The 23,640-nt window shown below is 53.8% G+C and overlaps 1 protein-coding gene across 4 annotated transcripts in view; it reads right to left on the bottom strand.

Annotated features, from left to right (window-relative positions):
* Positions 1 to 23,640, bottom strand: part of NOC2L (NOC2 like nucleolar associated transcriptional repressor) — a 28,758-nt gene that overhangs the window by 2,785 nt on the left and 2,333 nt on the right. For all 4 annotated transcript variants that reach the window (XM_014259192.2, XM_088066473.1, XM_014259193.2 and 1 more), the window contains exons 5-17: positions 23,418 to 23,535; positions 22,965 to 23,055; positions 22,447 to 22,525; positions 20,785 to 20,895; positions 19,714 to 19,827; positions 18,507 to 18,695; positions 16,354 to 16,493; positions 13,590 to 13,701; positions 9,883 to 9,996; positions 9,596 to 9,697; positions 5,568 to 5,711; positions 3,051 to 3,164; positions 252 to 387 (exon numbers count right to left, since the gene is read on the bottom strand). In XM_014259192.2, coding sequence (XP_014114667.1) covers positions 252 to 387; positions 3,051 to 3,164; positions 5,568 to 5,711; positions 9,596 to 9,697; positions 9,883 to 9,996; positions 13,590 to 13,701; positions 16,354 to 16,493; positions 18,507 to 18,695; positions 19,714 to 19,827; positions 20,785 to 20,895; positions 22,447 to 22,525; positions 22,965 to 23,055; positions 23,418 to 23,535 — 1,564 coding nt within the window. The remainder of the gene's footprint in view (positions 1 to 251; positions 388 to 3,050; positions 3,165 to 5,567; positions 5,712 to 9,595; positions 9,698 to 9,882; positions 9,997 to 13,589; positions 13,702 to 16,353; positions 16,494 to 18,506; positions 18,696 to 19,713; positions 19,828 to 20,784; positions 20,896 to 22,446; positions 22,526 to 22,964; positions 23,056 to 23,417; positions 23,536 to 23,640) is intronic.

The following is a 23,640-nucleotide window of genomic DNA, read 5'->3' as shown; positions in this document are numbered from 1 at the left end:
AGCAGGATAAAAGCATCCCAAACACCTTCAGTGCCACTTCATCCTCTGCTCTCCCTCCTTATCTTGAACCCAACATGGCCAGCATGAAACCCCCTTAGGACAGGGCCAAACTGACCCCCAGCACATGGAGTTGTGGGCAAGGAAAAATGGGATTGAGGATAAGGAAAATGGGATTGTGGACCAGGAAAATGGGATTGTGGACCAGGAAAATGGGATTGTGGACCAGGAAAAACCCAGCCCCAGCCCTGTACCTTTCACAGAGAATCCACCGTTCTCCTCCTCAGAGTCACTGTCCAGCTCGAAGAGATCCTTGAATTCCTTCTTATCCTCCTCCTTTCTCTCATCCTGCTTCCTGCGCTTGATTTCTGGGAAGTTCAAGTCTTCAAGCTGGAAAGAAAACAAACCCAACAGTAAGAACAGCCCTTATTTGTGCTTTTAAATGTCAAAGGCTGTGTTTAAAGGCAGGAACTTGGCTTTTCCCAGCCTGCCCAGAGCAGCTGGGTCTGTCTGCTGCCAGCCACAGATTTGTGAGGGGGTCCCAGGGGTGTGAGACACGCAGAGCTCTGCTGCTGCATTGATCTTCCCCTAATAAACTACTTTAGCTAATGGAACATCCAGTGCAGGGATAAAGATGCAGGATATCCGTGAGAGGCTGGCTGAGGGAGCTCTGCAGTGACAGCCATGCAGGCCAGGCTGTGCTGGGCATCTCTGGAGCACTCCTGGCTTTGGGTGCAGGTTTCAGGATTTCAGGAGCTGAGGATGCTCAAGGTCTGTCTGCATCCCCTGCCCTGATGGAGATCAATGGGCCAAGAGCCCCTGGAGCAGGCAGCCAATATCAATGCCATTAAGTCCTCTCAATTGACACCACCTCAGTGCTCTTTACACCTCTCCGGAGGAGGATTAGGGGGAGGATTTACTTGCAAGGGCTCAGGCTAGCAGGGCAAAGATAATCAGAATGCAAATGAAATCCCAAGTGCTCTCTGAGCATCAGCTGCCCCTGCCCTGCCTGGCTGCTCACCCCTCCTGGGAAGCGCTCAGGCATTAGCACACATTAGGGCTTGCTTGGGAACTCATTTCTCTCCCTGCCACCCCTCAGAGCAGCCCTAAACGCCCTCCTGTCTGAGCACAGCCATCCTCCCCTCGGGAACCCCAGCCAGGAGGAGGCTGTGTGGAAAAGCAGAGACGGAGAGGCAGGATGGGGCTGAGGGGCAGGGACATGGAGCTGGGTGTTTGCTCTCACAGCCAATTCCAGCAATTTCTCCCGGCCTGTTCCAGGTTATGGTCCCCAGCTGGGCCATTCTGATCCTGGAGCTGAGCACTTCCCAGGGCAGGCAGGAGCTGGGCAGGGAAGGGCAGAGGGGAGCAAATCACCCACCACCATTTGCAGGGGCCTCATTTGAAATCCTCACCTTCCCTCCTGCTCTGCCAGGGAGAGGCTCCCCTAGCCCTGCTGGGAAGGGGTGTGAAGGGAGCAGCACAGGCCTGCCTTTAAAAACAGCTCAGAGATGCCAGGGAAGAGATTTGGGAAGCAGAATGCAGCAGGGCAGTGATCAGAGACACTGCCAAGCTGCTGCCCTCAGCTGACCCCACGGCTGGCACCTATCCCAGGCTGCTCACAGGAGCCCAGACTGGTCTGGGGAGGAAAGGACCCTAAATCTCCTCCAGTGCCATGGGCAGGGACCCTTCCACTGCTCAGAGCCTCATCCAGCCTGGCCTTGGACACTTCCAGGGATGGGGCAGCCACAGCCTGGGGGTGATCAGAGGGTTGAGAGCATTTTCTGTAATTCCCATCATTTCTGGGGGACAAGGCAGGCTCCTTGTCTGGGCTGGGATTCTGCATTCCCACAGTGCCCAGGAACAATCCCCATTTCCAACGGCAGCCCTGGGTGACACCAGCACAACCTGGGCACATCCAACAGGACCTGGTGCTGGATGAACTGTGCCACCTCCACCCTTATGAAACCCCACAGGAGCCTCAGGATGGGCACTCAAAATAAACCCCAAAGTAGCTGTGGAGTGATCCCAAAGGACTGAGATTTGCACTGACACAGCCCCTGTGTTCATCACACACAAGTACTAATTAGCTAATTTGGGAGCCAGCCTTTTAATCCCCAGCTAGAGGGTTCCTATCTGCTGAGTCTCACCAAGCTGCTTAGTCCCCATCCCATTAAAAACCACTGGGAAAAGCAAATGGAATGGGCAGAAAGGGTCAGAGCTGTTGTGTAAGGCAGCTCCCAGCCAGGCTGGGTTTCTTTTTTTTCCCTGTTATTACCTTTTTTCCCCCCAATGGCTGCTAATGGGACATGGATTTTCCCAGCCCTAATGGGCCTCATGGTGTTCCCTCTCCTGCTGGGGCTCACAAAGCTGCATCATTAAGCCACCAGTCCCCACCGAGCCACACAACAGCTCCATTCACCAGCAGAGCTGCTAGGCAGCCTCTTGGAGAGCAAACCCCAAATCTGCCTCTCTGAACTGACTGACAGCAAACCCCAAATCTGCCTCTCTGAACTGACAGCAAACCCCAAATCTGCCTCTCTGAACTGACTGACAGCAAACCCCAAATCTGCCTCTCTGAACTGACTGACAGCAAACCCCAAATCTGCCTCTCTGTGCAGAGAGCTGCTCCAGCAGCAGGGCAATGTCTCATCAGAGCAGCAGGGCCAGTCTGGGGCAGGAGCTCGTTCCCACTCTGCTGTCTCTGTCCCCATTCCCTGGCTGTCCCCATTCCCTGGCTGTCCCCATCCCCTGGCTGTCCCTGTCCCACTCCTCCCCCTCCCTTGCACTTCCCAGGTGCTTTTTGCCCTCTCTGTGCTTTCTGTCCCCACAGGGCTGCCCTGGGGTGCTCCAGCCCCTCATCCCAGGCTGCTCCTGAGCTCTGTGATGTCCCAGGAGCCAGGTGCAGGCTCTCTGCACTAGCACTGAGCATTCCCTGGGCCAGGAGATGTGGGAAATGACAGCCTGGGCATTCATGGCCAGACAGAAAGTCCCTGGGTATCACCAGGACGTGGCTTTGGTCTCCCCATGGCTCACATTCAGGGTTTGGTACTCACTCTTTCCTTGCCACTGATTTCCAGCTGGATCTCCTTCTCTCTCAGCTTCTTCCACTGAGTGTAATATTTGGTCAGGGGCGTTCCCTCCTCCTTCACCTGCTTCTCCCACTGTTCCTGTGGAGAAAGGGTACAAATTTAAAGGTTTTCCAGGCAGTTTTCCAAAAAACACAAGGAGTCAAGGGCACAAGGTGAAGACCCTTTCCCAAACCACATTTTCCCAGCTCCCGGGCAGAAATTGGCAACCACAACTCAGAGGCAAGCAGGACTGAATGAATTTAGCCTCAGTTATTTAAGCAGCTGCTGAGTCAGGAGTGGTGGGACTGAGAACTCTCCTCAGGCCAAGCAAAGCCTGGGCAGCCAAAAGCTGAAGTGGAAAACTGGAAAATGCAATCCTGTGATGCCAAAGGCACCGAGAGGCAGCACAAAGCCCCCACAAAGGAGAATCTCTGGGGGTTTAGAGGATGCTTCAGCTTATGGCAGATCCCCAAATTATCTCTGCATGGTGGCCTGAAATGGGAGTTGCCAGATTCCAATTTCTGCCTGCTGGAAGAGGTCGAGTCCCAGAGCTGCTGGGAACTCACAAGAGGCTCTCCCAGAATGAGCTCAGTGCCCTCTGGGACCCACTGTTACTGTCCTGGCCCTGAACACTCCCCTCTGCTCCAGCTGCAGGGAGGAGACAGCACAGAGGGCAAGGCAGATGATGCTGTAATGGAAAAAAATGCCTTCAAATGAAACCCACAGGCAGGAACAAGACAGGGACAGAGCAGAGGATCTATCCCAGAAAATCTGCCTCCTGCTCCTTCAATGGATACCTCTCATCACCTGCTCAGCCCTTGCTGTCAATTCAGGCACAGCTCCCACGAGCATTTCCAAGCCCTGAGTATCACCCAGAGCTGTGTGACTGCCTTCCCCCTGTCCTACAGCCAAGTGTTTATTTTTGAACCAAACATTCCCCTGCAGGGTCCTGGACTGGGCCCAGCCTGGGCAGAGCAGGGTGTGAGCAAGTGCAGAGCCCATTTCTGCTGCCCAGGCAGGGCAGTCAGGAGCCCATAAATGGTAGGAAGCAAATGAGATGGTTACAAACCCTTCTACCCTTCAATCATTTGGCATCCAAGTGCTGAAAAGGGGTGGTGGGATGTAAGATTAAAACTAATTCCTCACCTGACAACATCCCTTTAGCTACAGACTCCCTCCCAGAACAGTACCTGTTCCCTGGATCACCACACAACCCAGGAAGCTTTGCAAGACCCCACAACATAGCAGCAGATCTCAACTCAGGTGCTCCAGGGGAGCTGAGCCCCAAAAGGAGGGAGCTCCCCTGATTCCAGCTGCTCAGCCAGACACCCAGGCAGCAAGAAGTTAAAGATAATCCTCAGGTTCCCACCCCGGGACCTGCCAGAGCTGCTGGGAAGAGCAGACAGTGTCAGGCTTGATGAAAACCCTGTTTTATTCAGCTCCAGAGCCTCCCCAGGTCCTCTGCCTCAGGGAGAGCCCAGGAGGTTGGGCTCTCTGCCCCTGCAGTGGGTGGGTGGTCACAGCAGTGCCCACAAAGATCCCAGCCCAGCAATCCCCCCAGAGCACCCAAGTGCCTCGCTGCAGACAGGGAGCAAGCAGCAGTTCCAGCTCCAGAGGCTGCTGAGGCACTGCCAAGCCAGTGCCACCAAGCTCTGCTCCCAGAATAGCTCTGCTGTGCCCTGGCAGAGGTGCCAGGGTTTCACCAGCTCCCTCTCTGGTCCCTGCCCTCGCTCTGGAGACAAGCTCTGTGCTGCTGCTCCGGCCTCAGCTCGCTGCTAACGGGTGGAGCATCCAGGGATGCACAAATCCAGCCTTTCCAAAACCCCTGTGGCCACAGAGACTGCTCTGAGCCATCAATTACCTTGCAGACACATTTGCAGCAGGCAGGGAAGTGCTGGATCCCTCTCAGAGAGAGGGCTCACACACGGCTCACCTGCTCCCAGGCTTGCAGAATCCCCAAAATCCCTTCAGGCACAAACTGGCACTACAGGAATGGGATGATGAAAGCCAGCAAAGGCCAGGCCCTGCCATACATGTGTGCATGTGTGCATCCCAACAACAGGAGGATGCAGTGTAGGGGCTGCTTTCCACCAGGCTTCAGCCCCACCTCACACAGCCCCCTTCCAGCAGCTCCTCCTCTCCCTGCCTGTGCTCCCAGGCAGGCCAGGGGAGCCCCAGGATGTCCCTGTGTCCCCAGGGTGTCCCTGTGTCCTCAGGGGAGTCGCAGGGGAGCCCCAGGCTGTCCCTGTGTCCCCAGAGGAGCTCCAGGCTGTGGCTGTGACCCCAGAGGAGCTCCAGGCTGTGTCCCCAGGCTGTGTCCCCAGGCTGTGTCCCCAGAGGAGCTCCAGGCTGTGTCCCCAGGCTGTGTCCCCAGGCTGTGTCCCCAGGCTGTGTCCCCAGAGGAGCTCCAGGCTGTGTCCCCAGAGGAGCTCCAGGCTGTGTCCCCAGGCTGTGTCCCCAGAGGAGCTCCAGGCTGTGGCCCCAGAGGAGCCCCAGGCTCACCACGGCCGCAGTGCTGGCCACACCGAAGGCCGCTCGCTGCCGCCTGCTGCAGATGTGGGCTGAGTTCTCCTGCACCTTCTCCAGCAGCTGCCGGATGGGCTTGCAGTAGTTGGCAACCTTGCAGTCCTTCAGGAAGGATTTCAGCTGGCAGGAGGAAAAGGAGAGGAAGAATGAAAGCGCTGTGATGGTTGCCATAAACATCCCATCGGTGCAGAAACATCTCCCACCCTCAGAGACCAAGAGCACCCTGAACCCATCCCACACTCCCGTGGGATTTATCACCCACAGTCAGGCCTGGGGTGCTGCTCCCTGGCCTGGGAGGATGCAAAGAGCTGCAGTTTGCCCCAGAGCAGCTCTTGAGCACTGCTTTGCTCTGGAGAAGATGGGTCAGTGGAGGAAAGGCTCTGTGCTCCTGCAGCCAGTGCAGCTACAACTGCTGTGCCTTGGCTCAGCCACACCAAAAGGAGCACGGGACCTGCAGCAAGAGCAGGAATAACAGTGGGCACATGAGGATGCTCCAAGGCCAGAACCACAGGAGCCCTGGAGTGAGGGAAGGTGTCTGGGGGTTGGCTGTGGAACATTGACTGAGATTGGGATGGGAATATCCCATACAGGGCTTGTGGGTGGGAATGATGGCTGGGACTGAAGGCAGGGTTTGAGAAGAGACTTGAAACTGGTGTGGAGGTGTCTGTGAACTGGGAATGATGGGCTTTGGTTCAGTGGGAAAACCTGGTGCTGCTCCAGGGTCAGGATGAAGCCAGCAGGGTGAGGTTTGCTCCAGGTCTGACCCCACCAACTCAACCCCAGCTGGCACCCCCGACCTTCCCAGGGCTCAAACCCAACCCCAGCTGGCACCCCCGACCTTCCCAGGGCTCAAATCCACACCAGAAATGACAAAAGGACACTCTGCAGCAGCACCACGCTGCTGTGGCACCCACAAACCAAGAACTGAAGCAAACTCTTGGTGACAGAGAGAAAGGTGGGGGTGTCCAGGCTTGAATTCCAGTGACTCCCCTGCCTGCTAACGGTTCTCCCCAGCTCCAGGAGTGCTGTCTGAATCCTGCAGGCCAAGCTCTCTGCTGGAGCCATAAATACACAAACACTGCACAGACATTTGATTTAGAGGAAGAGACCCAATAAGGCAGGAGAAAATGGTTAACCACGATGGAACCTTCCTCTCAGTGGGACCAGGAGATGCTATCAGGAGGGAGATAAAGGGTTTCCAGGCAGCAAATCCATTACTGCCTCCTCCACCCATGGCTCCCAAGGTTCTGCCTCGGAAGACAGAGCTGGGGGAAGGACAGAGATGTTTCCCTCCTGTAGATGCCACCCGGGGAGGTGTTGCTGTTCATCAGGAGGTGGCAGTGCCAGCCAGCCCCTCCCTGCAGGACACTGCTCTCTGAGGGGTGCTTGCTGCAGGATGTCCCTGCTCAGGAGCAGCAGGGCCTTCCCTCGTCCCTGTCCCTGCAGCACACCCCAGCTGCCAGCCCAGCACCAGCTCAGAAAAATGGCAATTCACACCCTGACCTTCCCTGCTTCCCCCAAAGCACAAAGAAACCGTCAGCACAACAATTCTGCTGCTGCTGAAGCCTGTCCTGCCCTCACCCCCCCTTCCTAAAATATTTATTTTTTATAGGTGCTGCATATTTATCTCCACTGAGAGATGCATTTGTCATTCGATTTATCTCACTTGATCCCCCAGCTGCAGCCCCAGATCCATTCCATCCGCTGCCACATACATTATCATTTTTCTTCCCTTGCAGAAGTGTCACCAGAAATCCTGCAAAATCCTGGGCTCTGTCAGTGCAGTTTGGAGCTGTGTTCCCTCACACAGCCCCTGCTCCCCTCACATCCCACCCCTATCTGCCACAGATATTAACGAAACCTAATGAGATCTCAGCCCTGTGTGGAGAGGCAGGGACACAACCAGGGAGGTAAAAGAGGATGAAGGACAGAGAGGGGGTGAAAAAAGGGTCTGGTGTGTGCTTTTCCCTTCTCTGCCAAATGGAACAATTGGATCTTTGCAGGATAAAAGCCATCAGAACACCAGTGTGTGTGTGTGTGGATATGGCATTAAGGCTTCCCATCCCAGCCCTGTCATTACTGGGGTTGATTCTGTCCCACTGCCAGCCTACAACACCAAAGCTTTCTCCCAGCAGAGACCACAGAGCAAAACCCCAGCTCCTCTTACTGGAAGTGAGGCAGGGAAGCCAAACCCTGCCCAGTGCCCCACTCAACAGGGAACATTTCACTGGGGACAGAGGGAGCAGCAGCAGGAGTGCAAGGCAGCACCTCCTGCCCTTCTGGCTCGCTGCAAGCCAAGCCTTGCTGCTGCCAGCTCCTGCCTCAGCGCCAGCTCTTCCCCTGCAAGCTCCCACTGCTGCTCCGTGCTGCCTGCCAGGGATCTGGAGAGGGAAGGGGCTCTTCCCTCCCAGCCCCTGCAGGCAGTGACCAGCACGGGGTCAGCCCTGGGGCAGCAGCAGCAGCTTTGAAGTGGCTCCCATCCCCACTGGCTCTCCTTTCATCTGCCGGGTGCTTCCTGCCTTCCAGGCAGAGAACTCGGGAAGCTGCGGCTGGAAAGCTCAGCCCAGCTTCCCCCGGAGCCGCTGACCAGAGCGGCAGGAGGAGGAGGAGGAGGAGGAGGAGGAGGGACACAGCCCCTGCCAGCTGGAACAGCCCTGCCACGGCGCTGCGAGAGGCGTGAGCTCACCAGGGAGGGAGGCTCGGGACAGATGGAGCTCCACAGTCGGCTGGAAGCGCTCCAGGAGAAAAGCCTCTCCCCACACGCCTTCCCGAAGGCGCGGAGATTTTGGGAAGCCAAGCCCAGCCCGGCAGACGCCACGAGGCTGCGGGCAGCGGCAGCCAGGCAGGAATCCGAGAGCATCAATCCTCTGCAGAATTCCAGGCTGTGTTTGGAAGGCACGGGGCCGTCAGCAGCTCCTCATTCCAGCCAAACATCGGCTCCGCCAGCTGCTGGCTGAGAGCACGGGCTCAGTGTGCTGCCGGGGGAGCGGGGACAGGCACACACACAGGGCTGGCAGCTCCCACCAGCCAAGGCAGCCCCTGTGCCAGCCTGGGGGACACGGCCAAGAGCCCCGGGCCTGGCAGATGCCAGCCCCTGGCAGGGACACAGAGCTCTGCTTCCCAGACTGCCTGTGGGGCACAGCCAGTGCTCCCCCAGCAGCCAGGGGCACCCCAAACTGCCTGGGGAGCACCCCAAACTGCCTGGGGGGCACAGCCAGTGCTCCCCCAGCAGCCAGGGGCACCCCAAGCCGCCTGTGGGGCACAGCCCCCGTTGCCCCAGCAGCCAGGGGCATCCCAAGGTGTGCAGGGGCTTGTGGCACACACCAGGACAAGCAGAGGTTTGTGTCCCCACAGGGGATGTGACAGCAGCCACTCCTGAGTTAAAACCAGAGGGCTGGGAATGAGGGAACACATTCCAACACTTTCCCAGCGAGCAGTGCTGCCTGCAGCTCCAGGTGAGGGAGCCTGAGAAGGGAGGGAAGACTGGGGAGGAAAGATTGGAAGGCAAGATTGGGGAAAGGAAGATTGAGGAAGGGAAGCCTGGGAGGGAAGATTGAGAGGGAAGACTGGGAGGGAAGATTGCCATCTTGTGGAGAGCACCTTGGGGAGGCTGAGGACAAGGAAAAAAAAGCTGGGGCTCAGAGCACAGGTTCTGCTCCAAGACCCCCCAGCTGTCCCAACTGGGACAGCTCTGAATCCCCAAGAACTCCCCTGAGTTCATCATCCCAACCCCATCCTAGAGCAGTTCTGCAGCTTCTGCTCCATTTTGGCTCCCAACAGATGGCAAACTCCAGAGCCACTTTCTCCTGCCTCCAGCCTAATTAGATGTGATGCCTCTGCTCCTCTCCAACAACTCCCCAAAACACAAATAAAAATTAAAATGAAGCAAAGGTAAATGGCTCTCTGCTCATTTTGAGGACCATCCTGAGTTCACTGTTAGCTTAAATGACTTTATCCTGCTGTGTGCACATTCATGGCACCAGCAGAAGTGTCTGCCCCCTTACCTGGATGACAGTGGGGAGAACCAGCTCTGGGAAGCCAATGCTGTGGGCTTGGCCATGGAGATATTCCAGCATCAGGTCATAGAGCTGGTCAATGAGTCCATCCTGAGCAGAGGAAACACAAATCAAGAGACTGGGTATGACCCAAACCCTGCAGATTTCCTACAGCACCTAAACCCTGGGGATTTCCCAACCTGGGAAAGGCATCTCCAGCCTTTGGGGACAGGGACACGGAGCACATTCCTTGTCACAGGGAACCAGGCACTGCTGGAGGCCGAGCTCCCACCTACCCTGAAGGCCTTTTCCTGCAGGTTGGCATTGGAGAGCTTCAGGATCACGGCAAAGTTGATGGGCTTGGAACTCATCCGTCCTGGCTTCTTGTTGAAATCCACTTGTTGGAAAACCTGGAAGAGAAAAAAGAAAAGAGTGTACAGGTGATCACAGCACGAAGCAACCACCGAACAACTCAGCCAAGAGCATGCAGGTGGTGACAGAGCCAAGAAGGCAATCCAGAAACCCCAATTCCTCATCACTGCCCCACAGCTTTCCTAAATATCCCAGCCAGGGACAGGGACCAAGCAGACCTGAAGCTGTGGAGACCAGGCTGTGACAGGTGCTGTGGTGTGAAGGGGAGACCAACACAAGCAAGAGCACAAGAAACTGAGGTTTGTTCCTCAGCCCCACTTTTCTCATGGTCAGAGGCTGTACCTTGAAGGTTGACTGGACTTTGGAGCTGTCCCTGAAGGTGAGAAGAGTTCCAAAGCAAGACTAAGTGATGCTTACACCAAATTCACTATTGCCACTGAAATAACTGCTCAAACCACTGGGTATGAGGCAGATTCCCAGAGATCCCCACCAGAGGATCCCATGTGGCAATCAAGAGGCTTCAATCTCATTTAAACAACAACAAAAAAGCCACCAATTGATGACATCTGCACATCTGATGGCACCCAGAGAGAGGTGAGGACCACGTCCTGCTCACCCACACTCTGGAGCAGCCCCAGCTCCTCTCTCCCTGTGCCCAAACATTTCGAGGTTGCCCTCCTGAGCAGGAAATCATTTCTCTTCCCTGTGTGCAGCAGCAGCACATCCATCAGCAGCCCAGCACGGTGGGGTTGCAGCACAGGGGAGGCTGAGTGGAGCAGGAGGGAGAGGCTGCTCAGGTCACAGCAGTGCCCCCAGGCCACAGAAGCAGGAGACTGTTATTGATTCCTTACATTTTATTTGTCAATCCAGGTTATTTGGAATGGAGGGACGAGTGTGGGGGCTCGTGCAAACAAAGAGCCCTTGCCTGGGCAATCGATGCCATAAACCTCGTTATGCACAGTTATTTCTTGGGCCCAAACAGAGCTATTGATCCCCCAGGTCAGACACATTAAAGGGATGGGGGCTCCCTGGGATCCTCCCATGCCTCCAGGCAGGCAGGGAAGTGCAGGCAGAGGCTCTGGAACTCACCCAGGAGGTGGCAGGGAGCTGGGAAGGGGAGGAAGTGTGGTTCCTATCCTGAGGGCTGACAGCCAGGCTGAGGCACAGCGTGACTGATGTCTAGGAATCCTTGGGGCAGGCTGGGAAGGGGATAATGAGGGACCAGAGCACCACAAAACGTCACAAGCCAGCCATGTGGCTGAAGGGATAACCACTGGCAGACAGAGGGAAGGGACAGGGCAGCACAGGCAGGAAGGAGAGGGATTTTTGGCACTCCCAGTTTCCACGTGGGGAGCGGGAAGGGAGCTGGGATACACAGTTCCCACTCCAGAGTGCAAACCAGCTCTGCACCACAGCACTCCCACTGCATCAGCCCATCCAGCTCTCACTTCCCATGGCATTTGGGGAATTCCTGTGCCTCTGGGAATGCACAGGCACTCCATCTGTGTCCCCTGAACGTGCTTGGTGCAGGAGGGAAATGCAGAGTTTCAGTCACTCCTTCACCAGCAGCTCCACAGAACCCACTGTCCAGACCCTGCAGAGCCCTCTCCAAAACCTGCCCACAACAGGGTCACAAACTCCACAGCTGCTCTTTCACTGCTCCTGGATTCAGCTGGAACAGAGCAGTTTTCCCCCTTCCTATCAAATGGAGCACATCCTGTCCTGGGATCCTTCATTCCCCTTTCCAGCCCCAGATCACACCCTGCTTGTACCAACACCCCACTGAGACCCTTTGGGATGCTTTGGGTATGGGGCTTCAAAGGGGTTCTGGTTCAGGGCAAGGTGTAGTGTGGGATTCACATCTACAGACAAATCACTGCTGAACCTGAGGGCTGTCAGGTTTAGAGCTGAAGGACTGGCTGGACACCACCACAGCCACCCAGGCATCGTGGGCAGGTCACCTCCCACACCTGGGACACGCAGGGCAGAGTGGGAACACCTGAGGGGGTCAAGGAACACCCAGGGGTGGTCAAGGTGCTGAGTGGGAACAGCTGAGGGTGGTCAAGGTGCTGAGTGGGTGTTGATGGCTGGTTCCAGGGGTCTGTGTGACCCCCCAGCTCTGCCACCCCAGATAGGGGTCCTGGAAGGAATGGCCATCCAGGGAGCCTCAGGCAGCTTCCAGCTTAGAAGCAGTCTGAAGCTTCACTGTGATCAGCTGTTTTAGCAGGGATTTTGGCTCTGTGATAGCTCAGATCAGCCCAGCTCATGGGTTACCACAGTAGTCAAGAGAGGGGGTGCTGTGTGGTGTTCCATGGGGTCCTTAATTGGGAGGCATCAGCAAAGGGAGCCAGGGAGGGTCACATCCACTGAACTGGGCAAAAAACAGGGCTTTTATAGGGAAGAGGAGAATTGGGAAAGGGACCAATGGTCTGAGATGGGGTAAAATGACCAACAGTTCACAGGGAGATAACATGGGGTCCCAGTGCAGGAAGGGCTCCACAGCTCAGTCACCATGACTAAGTACTTCTGTCTTATCTTAGGGGACATCTCCAGGGAGGGAGCCCTCCACAAGTGGGAACCCCTGAGGGTGATCAGGGTGATCAATGGAAGGTGATCAGTGGGATCAATGGAAGGTGATCAGTGGGATCAGTGGAGGGTGATCAGTGGGATCAGTGGGATCAGTGGAGGGTGATCAGGGTGATCAGTGCAGGGTGATCAGTGGGATCAATGGAGGGTGATCAGGGTGATCAATGGAGGGTGATCAAAGGAGGGTGATAGGGGTGATCAGTGGGAACACCTGAGGGAGATCAGGGTGCAGAGTGACAACACCTGGCTGGGGCCTGACAGCCAGATTAGGGACAAGGTGTCAGGGCCAGAATGCAAAGAGGGGGGAAGGCTCTGAGTTTTCTCTCTTGCAGCACTAAAAAGCAAAAGGGCCACGACCGCAGAGGGAAGATGCCTCCATCCCAAAATCTGTCTGGCAGGGTTTCAGACACAAGAGGAGCAAGAGGAAGGAAGCAGGGCAATGGCAAAGCCACCCAGGCCAGGGAGCAGGAGGTTTATAAACATTCCACAGGCTGAGGATGTGGTTTGCAAGGGACCTTTACAACAACCCCAAACCACAGAAGCCTTTGCTTCAAGAGAGCTTGATTAGGAGTGAGCCTGGCTGGGTCAGGCCCTCATTCCAGCCTTATTCCTCCTCCTCAGTGGCCAGCCTTATGCCAAGCTCAAGTTCTCACAGATATCTTCCTAAATATTTTTTTTTAATTCTTGAAGTGTTTTGTTTTTCTTCCATTTCTCATTGTCTGGAGTCAGAAACAACTCTGCCTTCACCAAGAGATGACCGCAGGAGCAAGCTTGGGTAACTCCTGCAGCCAGCTGAAGCTGGAATTTCCCTGGCATCTCCTTTGCCTACTCCAGCTGCTCCAGTTCAACCCCCTGGGAATGCCTTTCTGCCCCCAGCTGCTCTCAGGTACAACTCACAGACAACAAAAGTTGAATCCTATTTTCTCAGCAAGTCTGGTGCTGTTTTCCAGGGATTTTAGGGAGCAAAATGGGAACCCCTGGGAGCTGCTGGTGGGTGCAGTGAGTGTTTTTAGCAGGGAGAAGGGGCCAGCAGGGAACAACCCACCTCCAGGATGAAGGGCAGCACGGGGATGAAGGTCCTGGTGCTCTGGGACAGCAGGGTGAGGGCACGGATGCAGTGCATGCGAAGGGGGTAGAACCGAGACGTTGGTACCAGTCTGGGCAGGAAAAAGAAATAAAAATAAATGATAACAAATTGATAGAGGAACTGCACCTGCAGCCTCCAATGACACAGGAAAGCATTTCCTACCCTGCTGAAGAAATCTGCTCAGCAACCTGGGCTGCTGAAGCCATCCCATAGCCGGAAATAAAATTCCCAGAGGAGGAGGAAGAGCCTTGACTGACTTTCACTCATATTTCAAATAATTAAGGTAATTAAGACAAAAGTTGAGCCTGTCAAAATTACTGAGCAGAATCACCTCCCCCAGGAGCAGGCAGAGAATGAAGAGCAACCCCTAAAACTCATTTCTGTCCCATTCTAAAGCTCCTCACTCAGTGACCTGCACTTGAAGTCACAGAAGCCTCCCGCATTAAAAATGTTATGTTTTTAAACCACAGCTCACAGATGACAGACCCAAGCTGATAAATGAACCCCTCCTTCCCCAAAGGACTTGCTGAGCAATCCAGGAGAGCCCACAAAATCAAAATGTTTGACCAGGCACCATAAATCAGCTGCATCCCCCTTCCAAATAGTGAAATAATTATCACTGGACCCATTGCAGAAATAAATCTACTTTGCACGCCTGCTCTGGCACCTCTGGAGATGACGAAAGCCATTCTCAGGAATTAATTGATCAAGGAATAAAGCTGCTAAGTGTATGGATTTACTGTAAACCAAACCCATTCATTTCAGAGTGCGTGGCTGTGCCACAGCCTGCTCCACATCCTGGGGCTGGATGCACAGGGAATGACAAACACCGCTGGGACCAGCTCTGCTCGGGGAGCTCCAACTCCCAATCCCTCCAAAGTGACTCCTTTCCTCTCAGGGCAGGGTCCCCAGTGCCTTCCCATCACTTGGAATGGCTCCTGCCCTTATCCCAGGCTGTTGGGAACAGCCTCAAGGCTCGTTTGATTTGGCACAGCCCATCCTGTCACAGCCCTGGTGGCCAGAGGGGACAGAGCAATTCAGCCTCTGCTCCAGGTCACCCGGGCTGGCCCTGCTTCCTTCCCTGCACCTGCTGAGAGGCTGGAATGCACAGGATCCAAAAATCCTCATTTAACCACACACACCAGGGAACAGCTGCATTTTCACAGCTCAGACTGGGAGCAGGGCACAAACCCGAGCAGGCAAGGCCAGGAAAAGTTTATGGAAAAAGGGATACCAGAACAGGAGCTTCTGCTGCTGCAAACACCCATCAGCGAGGAGAGGGGCCAGCATAGGGGTTAAAAGCAGCCCAGGGAGGACGGAGCAGGTCCCAGGGACACAGGGACACTGTCCTTGTGCTGGAGCCAGGCGCCACCTCCCGGCGCAGGGGACAGCAGGGAATGGGATTCTCCTCCCGTCCATCCCTCGGGATAAATCCCACAGCACACCGGGAGCAGGAGAAAGGGATTGCAGAGGTCACCCAGTGTCCTGTCCCACCGAGCCACAGCATCCCCACACCTGCCAATCTGCCTCCTCGACATCCCAGCCACCAGCCTGGCTTGGGAAGGAATCCAGGTGGGATCTGTTTCTGTTTTCCCAGTGCTGGAATCACAGAATCATGGAACGGTTTGGGCTGGAAGAGACTTAAAGCTCATCCAGTGCCATGGGCAGGGCCACCTTCCACTATCCCAGGGGTGCTCCAGGTCCTGTCCAACCTGGCCTTGGACACTTCCAGGGATGGGACAGCCACAGCTTCTCTGGGAAATCTATTCCAGGGCCTCACTACCCTTAGGAGGAGGAATTTTTCCTGATATCTCATCTGAAGCCACCCTCTCAGTTTAAAGTCATTCCCTGTGTGTCCTGTCCCTCCATCCTTCAGAAATCCTCTCTCCATCTCTCTTGTAGCTCCTTTAGGTCCTGGAAGGCCACAGTGAGGTCACCCCAAACCCATCTGTGGGGGTTCCCAAATCTCCAAAGCCTCGCCAGGCAGTACCTGCAGCTCATGCCAAGCTGCTGAAGAACTGCTGAGCCTCCCCCCACTCCCCTCTCCTCGGCCCCAGATCCCTGATTTATCTGCTGGACAGGTAGGAAGACGCCTGGATCCATCCCAGGAGCAGTGGGGAAGGCAGGAGGGATGTTTGCATCCTCTTATCTGATCGTTTAAATCTGCTTATCTTCATCACTGCTGGGGAGTTGCTCCAGCCCTGGGTTTTAAAGCTGAGAATCTGGTTAACAGAGCTAACAGGATTTGGGAGATCACCAGAGATCCCAAAATTCCCTCAAAGCTCGTTGTTAACAGCCACCTCACAGCGCAAACATTTCATTCACACAAACTCTGATGGGAGGAGGGAATTCTCAGCAGACATCCTGAAAATAACAACTGTGTCCCACTTCTTCAAATCCAAACAAACAGGCACCAAAAATGCAGCTTCTAAATGTATTTACAGAGCTGCAGATGAGGATTTTCTGAGGCAAGGCAGATCATTTTCCTTGAAGTTACAAGGATAATCTGCTCAGGTTATTCAGACTGAGACTTTTCTTACACAAAGAGGAAAGAAGAACCCACGCCACAACTCTGTCACCACCTAAACAGCTGCTCACACACATCTTGGGCTGGAAAAATTTCAATTAAAAGCAGCTTTGATGGCCATTCATGGTTAAATCCGGATCACATAACTGTAAAATAACACAAAGCAGAGCAAAAAGAATTAAGAATTCTACTCACTTGATACAGCCAATAATGACCTGTGTCAAGGGGTAGATCAGGGGCTCCAGGACCTCACTGGGGTGGATGGTGCTGAGAACTCGACACCAGAAGTACAGGCAGTGGATGTACTGCCAGTTATAGACTGACTGGAAGTTCTCCTGCAGGAAAGGGGGAAAAAACAACGGCAGAAATTTGAAAATGTGGCCTTTGATAGGTGCTCACCCTGCTTCCTGCCCAGCTTGTTTTATCCAGCACACTGCAATTCCCAGGGAGGAATAACAACACCGGAGCTGCCATTCCCAGGGCAGCAAGTTCACTGGGTACCAGTCAGTGCCCGAAGGAAATCAAGTGAATAAAACCAGCCTGCTGGTGCCCAGGTGTGGCTGTTATGAGAAGGACGAGCTCCAGCCTCACAGCAGGCACTGGGATGTGCAGGCACAGGGAATCCTGAGCTGATCACTGGAGCAAATGATCAGCAGAGCACTTTTGGGAAAGACATCACCCAGGACAGCTTCATTTTTTGTAGCTGCAGGGTAAAAGTGGCAGGCAGCAGAGCAGAGCTCTGGCTACCAGCACTGCACCAGGCCAGCAGTGACACGGTGACAGCAGTGACAGAGCCAGCCTGGCTCAGAAGCATGGCCAAGAGTAGCCCAAGGCTTGCACCAGGACATTGTTTTCAAGACTCTGGGCAGGTGCTGCAGCAGCTCTTAGTGCCAGATTGAATAAAAGCCCAGCTGGAGCAAGAGTCCCTGAAGGAAACCCTTTCCTAAAAGTTCTGTAGCTCCGCAGGTACTGCCCAAAACCACAGCAGGCTGCACTCACAAGGTGCCTCAGCCCCCACTTGTGGATTTTTCCAGACTTCCAAGGCCCAGCTCATCTCTTCTGCATGGAAAAGCAGGATGCATGAGTCCTGAGAAGGGACACAATCCTTTAATTGCAGCCACTGGGCCAAACCTTGCAGCAGGGACTTAAGCCAAGGCACAGCTGGACATGGCAGAGCTCTGTCAGCTCTCCCCAGGTCACGGAGATGCACCAGAAAGCTTTTCTCAGCTCCTCCTGCACAGGAACAGATGAGCAATCTGCTCTGGTAATCACCTTCCACCACCATCCCCTGCTCCATTTTAAACAGGCTTAGTGCTTGCATTTGGACATTTTGGCGGTGCCGTTCCCACGTGAAGTCCATCCCCAGCTGTGAAATCAAGTGGATTTACTCCCTGTCTGGGCCACAACTGAGGGTGTAAGGAGCCAGTGCAATCCAATTAGGGGATCTGCAGCCCAGACTCCATTTATCTCTGCTTATTTATCCCCATGTCTGACCAGCCAGGAGATTTAGCTGGGCACCAACCCTGCCCTGTTTGGGGGCAGCTGAACAATTAATCTGGGGGGTCTGTTTTGCTAAACAGGACTAAATCCAGGATTAGCAAGCTGACTCAGATTTCCCAGGTCAGACTGGAGGTGGCTGAAACCAGGGCTGCTCCCCAAAGCTGCTTTGTTCAGTTAAGTCCTTTAAACAGCACGGACTTTGCTGGGGAGGTGCAACACCCCAGGGTGGCTCCTAAGCTGCTTTACCTGCAGGTTTTGAAACAGAGGCTGCAAACAGCAGCCTCAGAGCGGGAAAAGGGCGTCCAAGGTGGAAAGTGCAGCACAAACTCTTAAAAGTAGGAGAGAAAAGCAACTCCCACCCTGCAGGAGGGTTTGGGTTCAAAGAGACCTTAAAGATCACCCATGGGCAGGGACAGCTTCCTCCACCCCAGGCTGCTCTGAGCTCCATCCAACCCAGCCTTGGACACTTCCAGGGATGAGGCAGCCACAGCTGCTCTGGGAAATCCATTCCAGGGGCTCCCCACCCTCCCAGAAGGAAGAATTTTCTCCTGGTATCCAATCTAACCCTCCTGTCAGTGTGAATCCATCCCCCTCCATCCTGCCACTGCAGGCCTTTGGAAATAGCTGGACAGAGCCTTTCTCCGAGACTCCTTTCAGGTCACCCCAAAGCTTCCATTTCTTCTCCTTCCTGGCTGAGATTTTAGCACAGACAACACAGCACAGGTGCTCCCTGGAGCCCCAACAACGGCTCCCACACCACCAAAGTGGTCACTGCAATTCCTCCTCTCCACACATTTCCTCCTAGGAAGGGGGAGAAAATTCCTTCCCCACCAAGGAGGGGTGCCCACCTTCTTCCTGAGGGTCATGGCGCTGCGCAGGTGGATGGCCAGCTGGCGGATGTAGATGAAGGTGTGCTGGTAGGAGGTGTGTGTGTCCAGGGCCAGCAGCTCCGTCAGCGTGCGCTGCATGAAGTTGATCATGGGCAGCACGTTGGGAGAGGTGAACCTGGAGTTCTTCACAAAGGCAATGTACATTTGCTGTGAGGGGAATAGGATGAGAAACCACCATGAGAAACAGAGCAAAAAGCATTCTCAGACCCCTCTGCCCCTCCCAGCTGTATCCAAACTGTTGCTGTGCCCTTGAGTTAGAGATTGATGAGACACACACTTCTTTAAGCAGCAAAAGAAGGTGTCTTTATTAATTATAGACCGAATTTATAGGGTTTTCTAAAAGCATTGTGCCTAATTCTAATTGGTTGGTAACTAGTTGTTACCTTGATTGGGTATCTCACTAGAGGTGGTTACGTGCTTTGAAGCATCTCTTTTTAGATACTGTTCACATTTTTAATGATTCAGGATAGTTTTTATAGGTGCTGTTAACAGTTACAGTCTTAGAATTCTTTCTCACCAGAATAAGCCGATTTTCACTGTTACAGGATTTTACTCTTATGGGAACTTATCAGGCTAGCTTGCTGGAGTAGTAAGGCCTGAACTATGTCTTACAAGGTCTTTCTTTTGTAAGGTTTTACTTATAAAACCAGGGCTGAAATGTTGCTTTAATGACAGAAAGGAATAACCCAGCCTGCTCCTTCTCCAGGAGAGACAGGAGTGTGTTCAGCTTGGAGATGTCCCCACCACTGCTCAGCAGCAGGAGGACAAGGCTGCAGGAGGGTCTGAGGCACACGTGGGGATGGCTGGGCACAGCTCTCCTGCTCAGGTGCCACTGAGGCAGGAAAATTCACTTGGGAACTCAGCTGAAAGGTCAGAGCAGCTCAGGAGGATGTCAGCATTCAGGAAAGCTCTCAGAAATCTGGCAGATGAATATTCATCAGGCACCAGAGACCTCCCCTGCTCAGTCTCTATGCCCCCAGCAGGAAGGGCAGCGGTGGGAAGCAGGAATCACCCCAACCTGACAGAATTTCCGTCCTGTTTGGTTTTCTGGAGGCTGCCAGCATCACCTCCAGCAGCAGGTGCCCATGTGCAGCTCAAGGCTCTGAGGTATTTGCACATAACATGAGGAAGAAAAGGTGCAGATGTCAATAAAAGCCTGGCTTACCTTGAGCAGGGGGCTGAGGTAAACCTCCTTCTTGTACCTGCAGATCTTGTTCAGCACCAGGAAGGCCAGGACTCTGACTGTCTCCTCCCCTGTGCTCCACAGGGCGATGGTTTGCTGGGGTCAAACACAGAGACAGGTGAGTGAAGGCACAAAGAGCTCCTTGTTCCACAGAGAGGCCTGAACCTCGCTCCTTCCCAGCAAGAAGGGAGCCAGGAGGCAGGTGACACAATGTGCTGTCAGTCAGTCACTGGCAGCCCTTCTGTCCTCACACTCTCACTGGGACACCACACAACAGCCAAGGCTGGTGTTTCCATGATCAATAAAGGAACCTGTCCAAAACCAGCACCTCTAAAACAGACACAACTTTTATTTCTGTGGTTAAATACTCATTTAACTCTCCAGAGTGACTCCACCTCCCCCAGGTTCACCTGGCCCTGGCAGGAAGCACCTGGTGCCCCCAACACCAGTCAGCTCCCCTGCAGCGATGCAGTGCAGAGCAGAGAGGGCTCACTGCAGGGCTGCAAAAGCCTTCCCAGAAAAGCCTGCAGCAGCCCTTCAGCTGTGAGGTGTGCCAGCCTCCCAGCCATGCGTGATTCCAGTCATCTCCAGCATCAAAGGCTTCCCTGCCTCCTCCCAGAGCTGCCTTGCAGCTTGCACTCAGCTGCCACCCTGCTGCCCTGGGTGTCTCCCCCACAGCTCCTGTGTTGTTGTTCACGCTCAGCAGTTGTGACTGAGCTGCCACAGAAATATTCCACCCCCAGCTCCCCGAGTGGAGAGGCAGCACAGACATTCCCAGGGCCTGGCAGCAATTCCTCCATCTGGGAGCAGGAAGCAGCTTCCCAAAACACCTCCCTGGGGATCAGCAGCTACAAACAGAGCCACTCACACACCTCAGCCTGGCATCACCTCGTGGCACCTGGAGAGACGCAGGAATGCTCTCCAGGAACAACAGCAAAACACTACAAGGGACTGAACTGCCTGGGGATCCAGCCCAAATACCACAAAAGACTCAGCTGAAGGGGGGAAAAAGCCTCTCAGATGCCAATGGCACATCCCAGCACGTCCCCTTACCTTGAGGAGGGCCCGGCACTGCTTTGGGAAGGACAGGTAATATGGAACTGTGGAATTCACGTGCTGCAGGACTGCTGCACCCACTGAGGCCTCAGTCAGGCAAGACAGCAGCTGTGGAGGAGAAGAAAACACCCCCAGTTTGCAAGCAGGGCTCATCAGCCCTCCCTTTCTCAGCTGCATTTTGCTGCTTCCAAACACTTCTCGGTCAGGAAGGAGCTCACAGAAAGCCCAACAGCTGGACCAGGGCAGGAGCAGACACAGGGCAGCTTAAAGAGCTGCCCTGCAGGTCCCTCAGCCTGAAAATGGGAGCTCAGGCTGCTGCAGCTGTATGGCTCATGGCCCCTGAGCTCATCACACAGCACCTCCCTTGTAGACACTGCAAAATCCCATTTTATCTGCAGTGCAGGACACCAAAATGTCACCTCACTGCCAATGGCCAAATTCACCCTCAGTCTGCACAAGGAAACATCACCTGAGCTGGCTGATAGCACACTGGACTTCTCCAGGATTTCTGTGTGGGAAGCTGGAATACTTTGGGTATTTGGGTTAACTCTCTCTCAAGGAAAGGTTTTGACAAGCAAATCTTGGTGCTTGCAGCTTGTTCAGCTCAGCTGACTGCAGACAAACCCAGTTTCCAATCTGAGGACAAGGTGAGCTCCGGGTGTCCCTGAGAGAGGCTCTGCCTGGTGCAGCCCCAGCTGCTGGAACCAGCACAGACGTTTTGTCCACATTCAATCTGCCTCCTCCTTGCTCTGCAAAGATTCTGGACTGAGCAGACTTTGCCAAGTCCCTGACACACCAAAAGGAGAAGATTTTGTTCAGAAATTGTGCCAGAAAATCCACTGTGCTGAAGGCTGGGACTGAGGGCTCTCAGGAGTCAGCCCAGGCACTGCATTCCCAGCTTTTCCTTGTCTGCAATCCTCTGCTGCTGAAGAGAGGCACCACAGCTTGAGGGAAAATGAAAAAAAAAACCAGCTCTCCTGATCAAATTGCTCTTTCTGCTAAGTCATTGTGCCAGCTCCCAGCTGAGGGACAGCAGCTCTTGGGTCGTCTCTCCTGCTATCCCTTCCCTCAGCTGCTGAAGAATCAGTGTTTTAGTGTTGGTTTGATTTTAATATTCCAGTTTGGGGATGCTGATGAAGCAGTCTCAAAAAAACATAAAAAGAAAATTAAGTGGGGGCAGGAGTTTCCTTCAGAAATAATCCACAAATTGTCTCTGAAACACCAGAAATTTTGGATGGATAGGATGGAACATTATCATAGTCAGAGATGCCACATGTGAGATCAGCAACAGAACATCTCAGTATTTACCTCAAGTGGAGAGATCACAGCACCAAAAAATGAATTAACGATGCAGAGTGCAGGAACACAGACTGCAAACTACTTTAAAGCCTATTAAATATTAATCTTCCAGACAAATTAAAACACAGAGAGCTGCCAGAATGTTAATTCAACCCTTCTTTACTGCCTTATCTATTCTGACCCAAGCATCCTCTGAACCTCCAAACTGCTAACTGGACCAAACAATTCCAAAACAACACAGGGAAACAATGAACACAAATTTCAGAGGGGCAAACCCCACCTGCTTCACTCCAAAATATCCTAAAGAGCCCAGCATGGCACAGACTGACCCCACAAACAGAAAATGATGCTATTTCTTACTTTTATGGTACAGCCAAGATAAACTTTGATGTCCAGTCGTAGCTTTCCCCATAGGGGGCTGGTGGAAGGGAGAACCATTCTGGAAAGGAGCAAGAGGTGGGTTTAGCTTCAAAAAAACCCCAACCAAATAAATCAGATTTCAGCAGCAAAATGAGCAGAGATCAATTCCTTGCACCAAAAACTGCCTGCAAAGCATGGAGTGAACTGGGGTCACACTCTGGTGACACTGCAGGGACACAGAAAGGTTGGTCCCTTCCTCTGAAAACTGAATTTCAGTGTCTGAACTGTACCCTGAGTGCAAGCACAGGCAATTCCAGACCCTCCTGAAGCCACACATCCTCTGCAAATGCCTGCAGTTTGATACTGCAGGGAACACAACTGGGGGGAAGAAAAGAAGACCCCTGAGAGCATCATCAGGCATTCAGTGATTAGGAAGAGCTGGCACCTTTTTCCCAGGTTCAAAGGCAGCTCTGAAAATCCCCAAAGCTTTCCTGAGGTCTCAACCCCCCCAGACTTACTTGAGTTTGTTCTTGGGGGCTTTGGGGAGCAGCAGCTTGTGCAGGTAGAGGAAGAGGTCCCGGATACAGAAGGACACCAGGGCATTGAACACTGGGTAAAACAAGCCAGGAAAGCATTTGTAAGTGATTGTCCATGTATTCCTGATTTTCCTAATGGGAAAAGGGGTCCCTGAGGAACTGAAGCAAGTAATTTCCATGGCAGAACTCCAGCATTTCCTTCTAGAAATCCCCAGTTTGCCTTCTATTCAAATTTTTTATCAAAGATTAGAAGGCACAGGGGCCACCTCTCCAAGGAAACAGCACCAAGAACCCATCCTTGAAAGGAAAGATCCCAGAGCAGCACAGCAAGATTAAGCTCCTTAATGAACTGAAAGGGTGAATTAACTCCTCCCAGTGCCCATCTCCCCTCTCTCCCACAGCTCAGCTCCCCCTAAATGATTTCCCTTCCCTCACCTGCAGTGTCAGTCACCTGGAACTTGCTGGGGTCGCCACCACTGTCACCTTTGGTGGTGGCCACAGCTGCCTTGTAGGCTTGGGTGATTTCATGGAAGAGTTTTGGGGTGAGATTCCTCTGGGGAAAGAAGAAAAGAGGTTGCTGAGGAGAAGCAAGGGATCTCCTGGAACTCTAAAGCTCCTGACTGGGACAGGAGTACTGGAACTCACTGGAGCTTTGATG

This window comes from Pseudopodoces humilis, chromosome 24 (genome assembly GCF_049639895.1).
Source record: "Pseudopodoces humilis isolate 2021_Gansu_Grassland_sample_001 chromosome 24, ASM4963989v1, whole genome shotgun sequence".
Lineage (NCBI taxonomy): Eukaryota > Metazoa > Chordata > Aves > Passeriformes > Paridae > Pseudopodoces > Pseudopodoces humilis.
The sequence above is the reverse complement of the archived record's forward strand: the minus strand, read 5'-3'. Positions and strand labels throughout refer to the sequence as shown.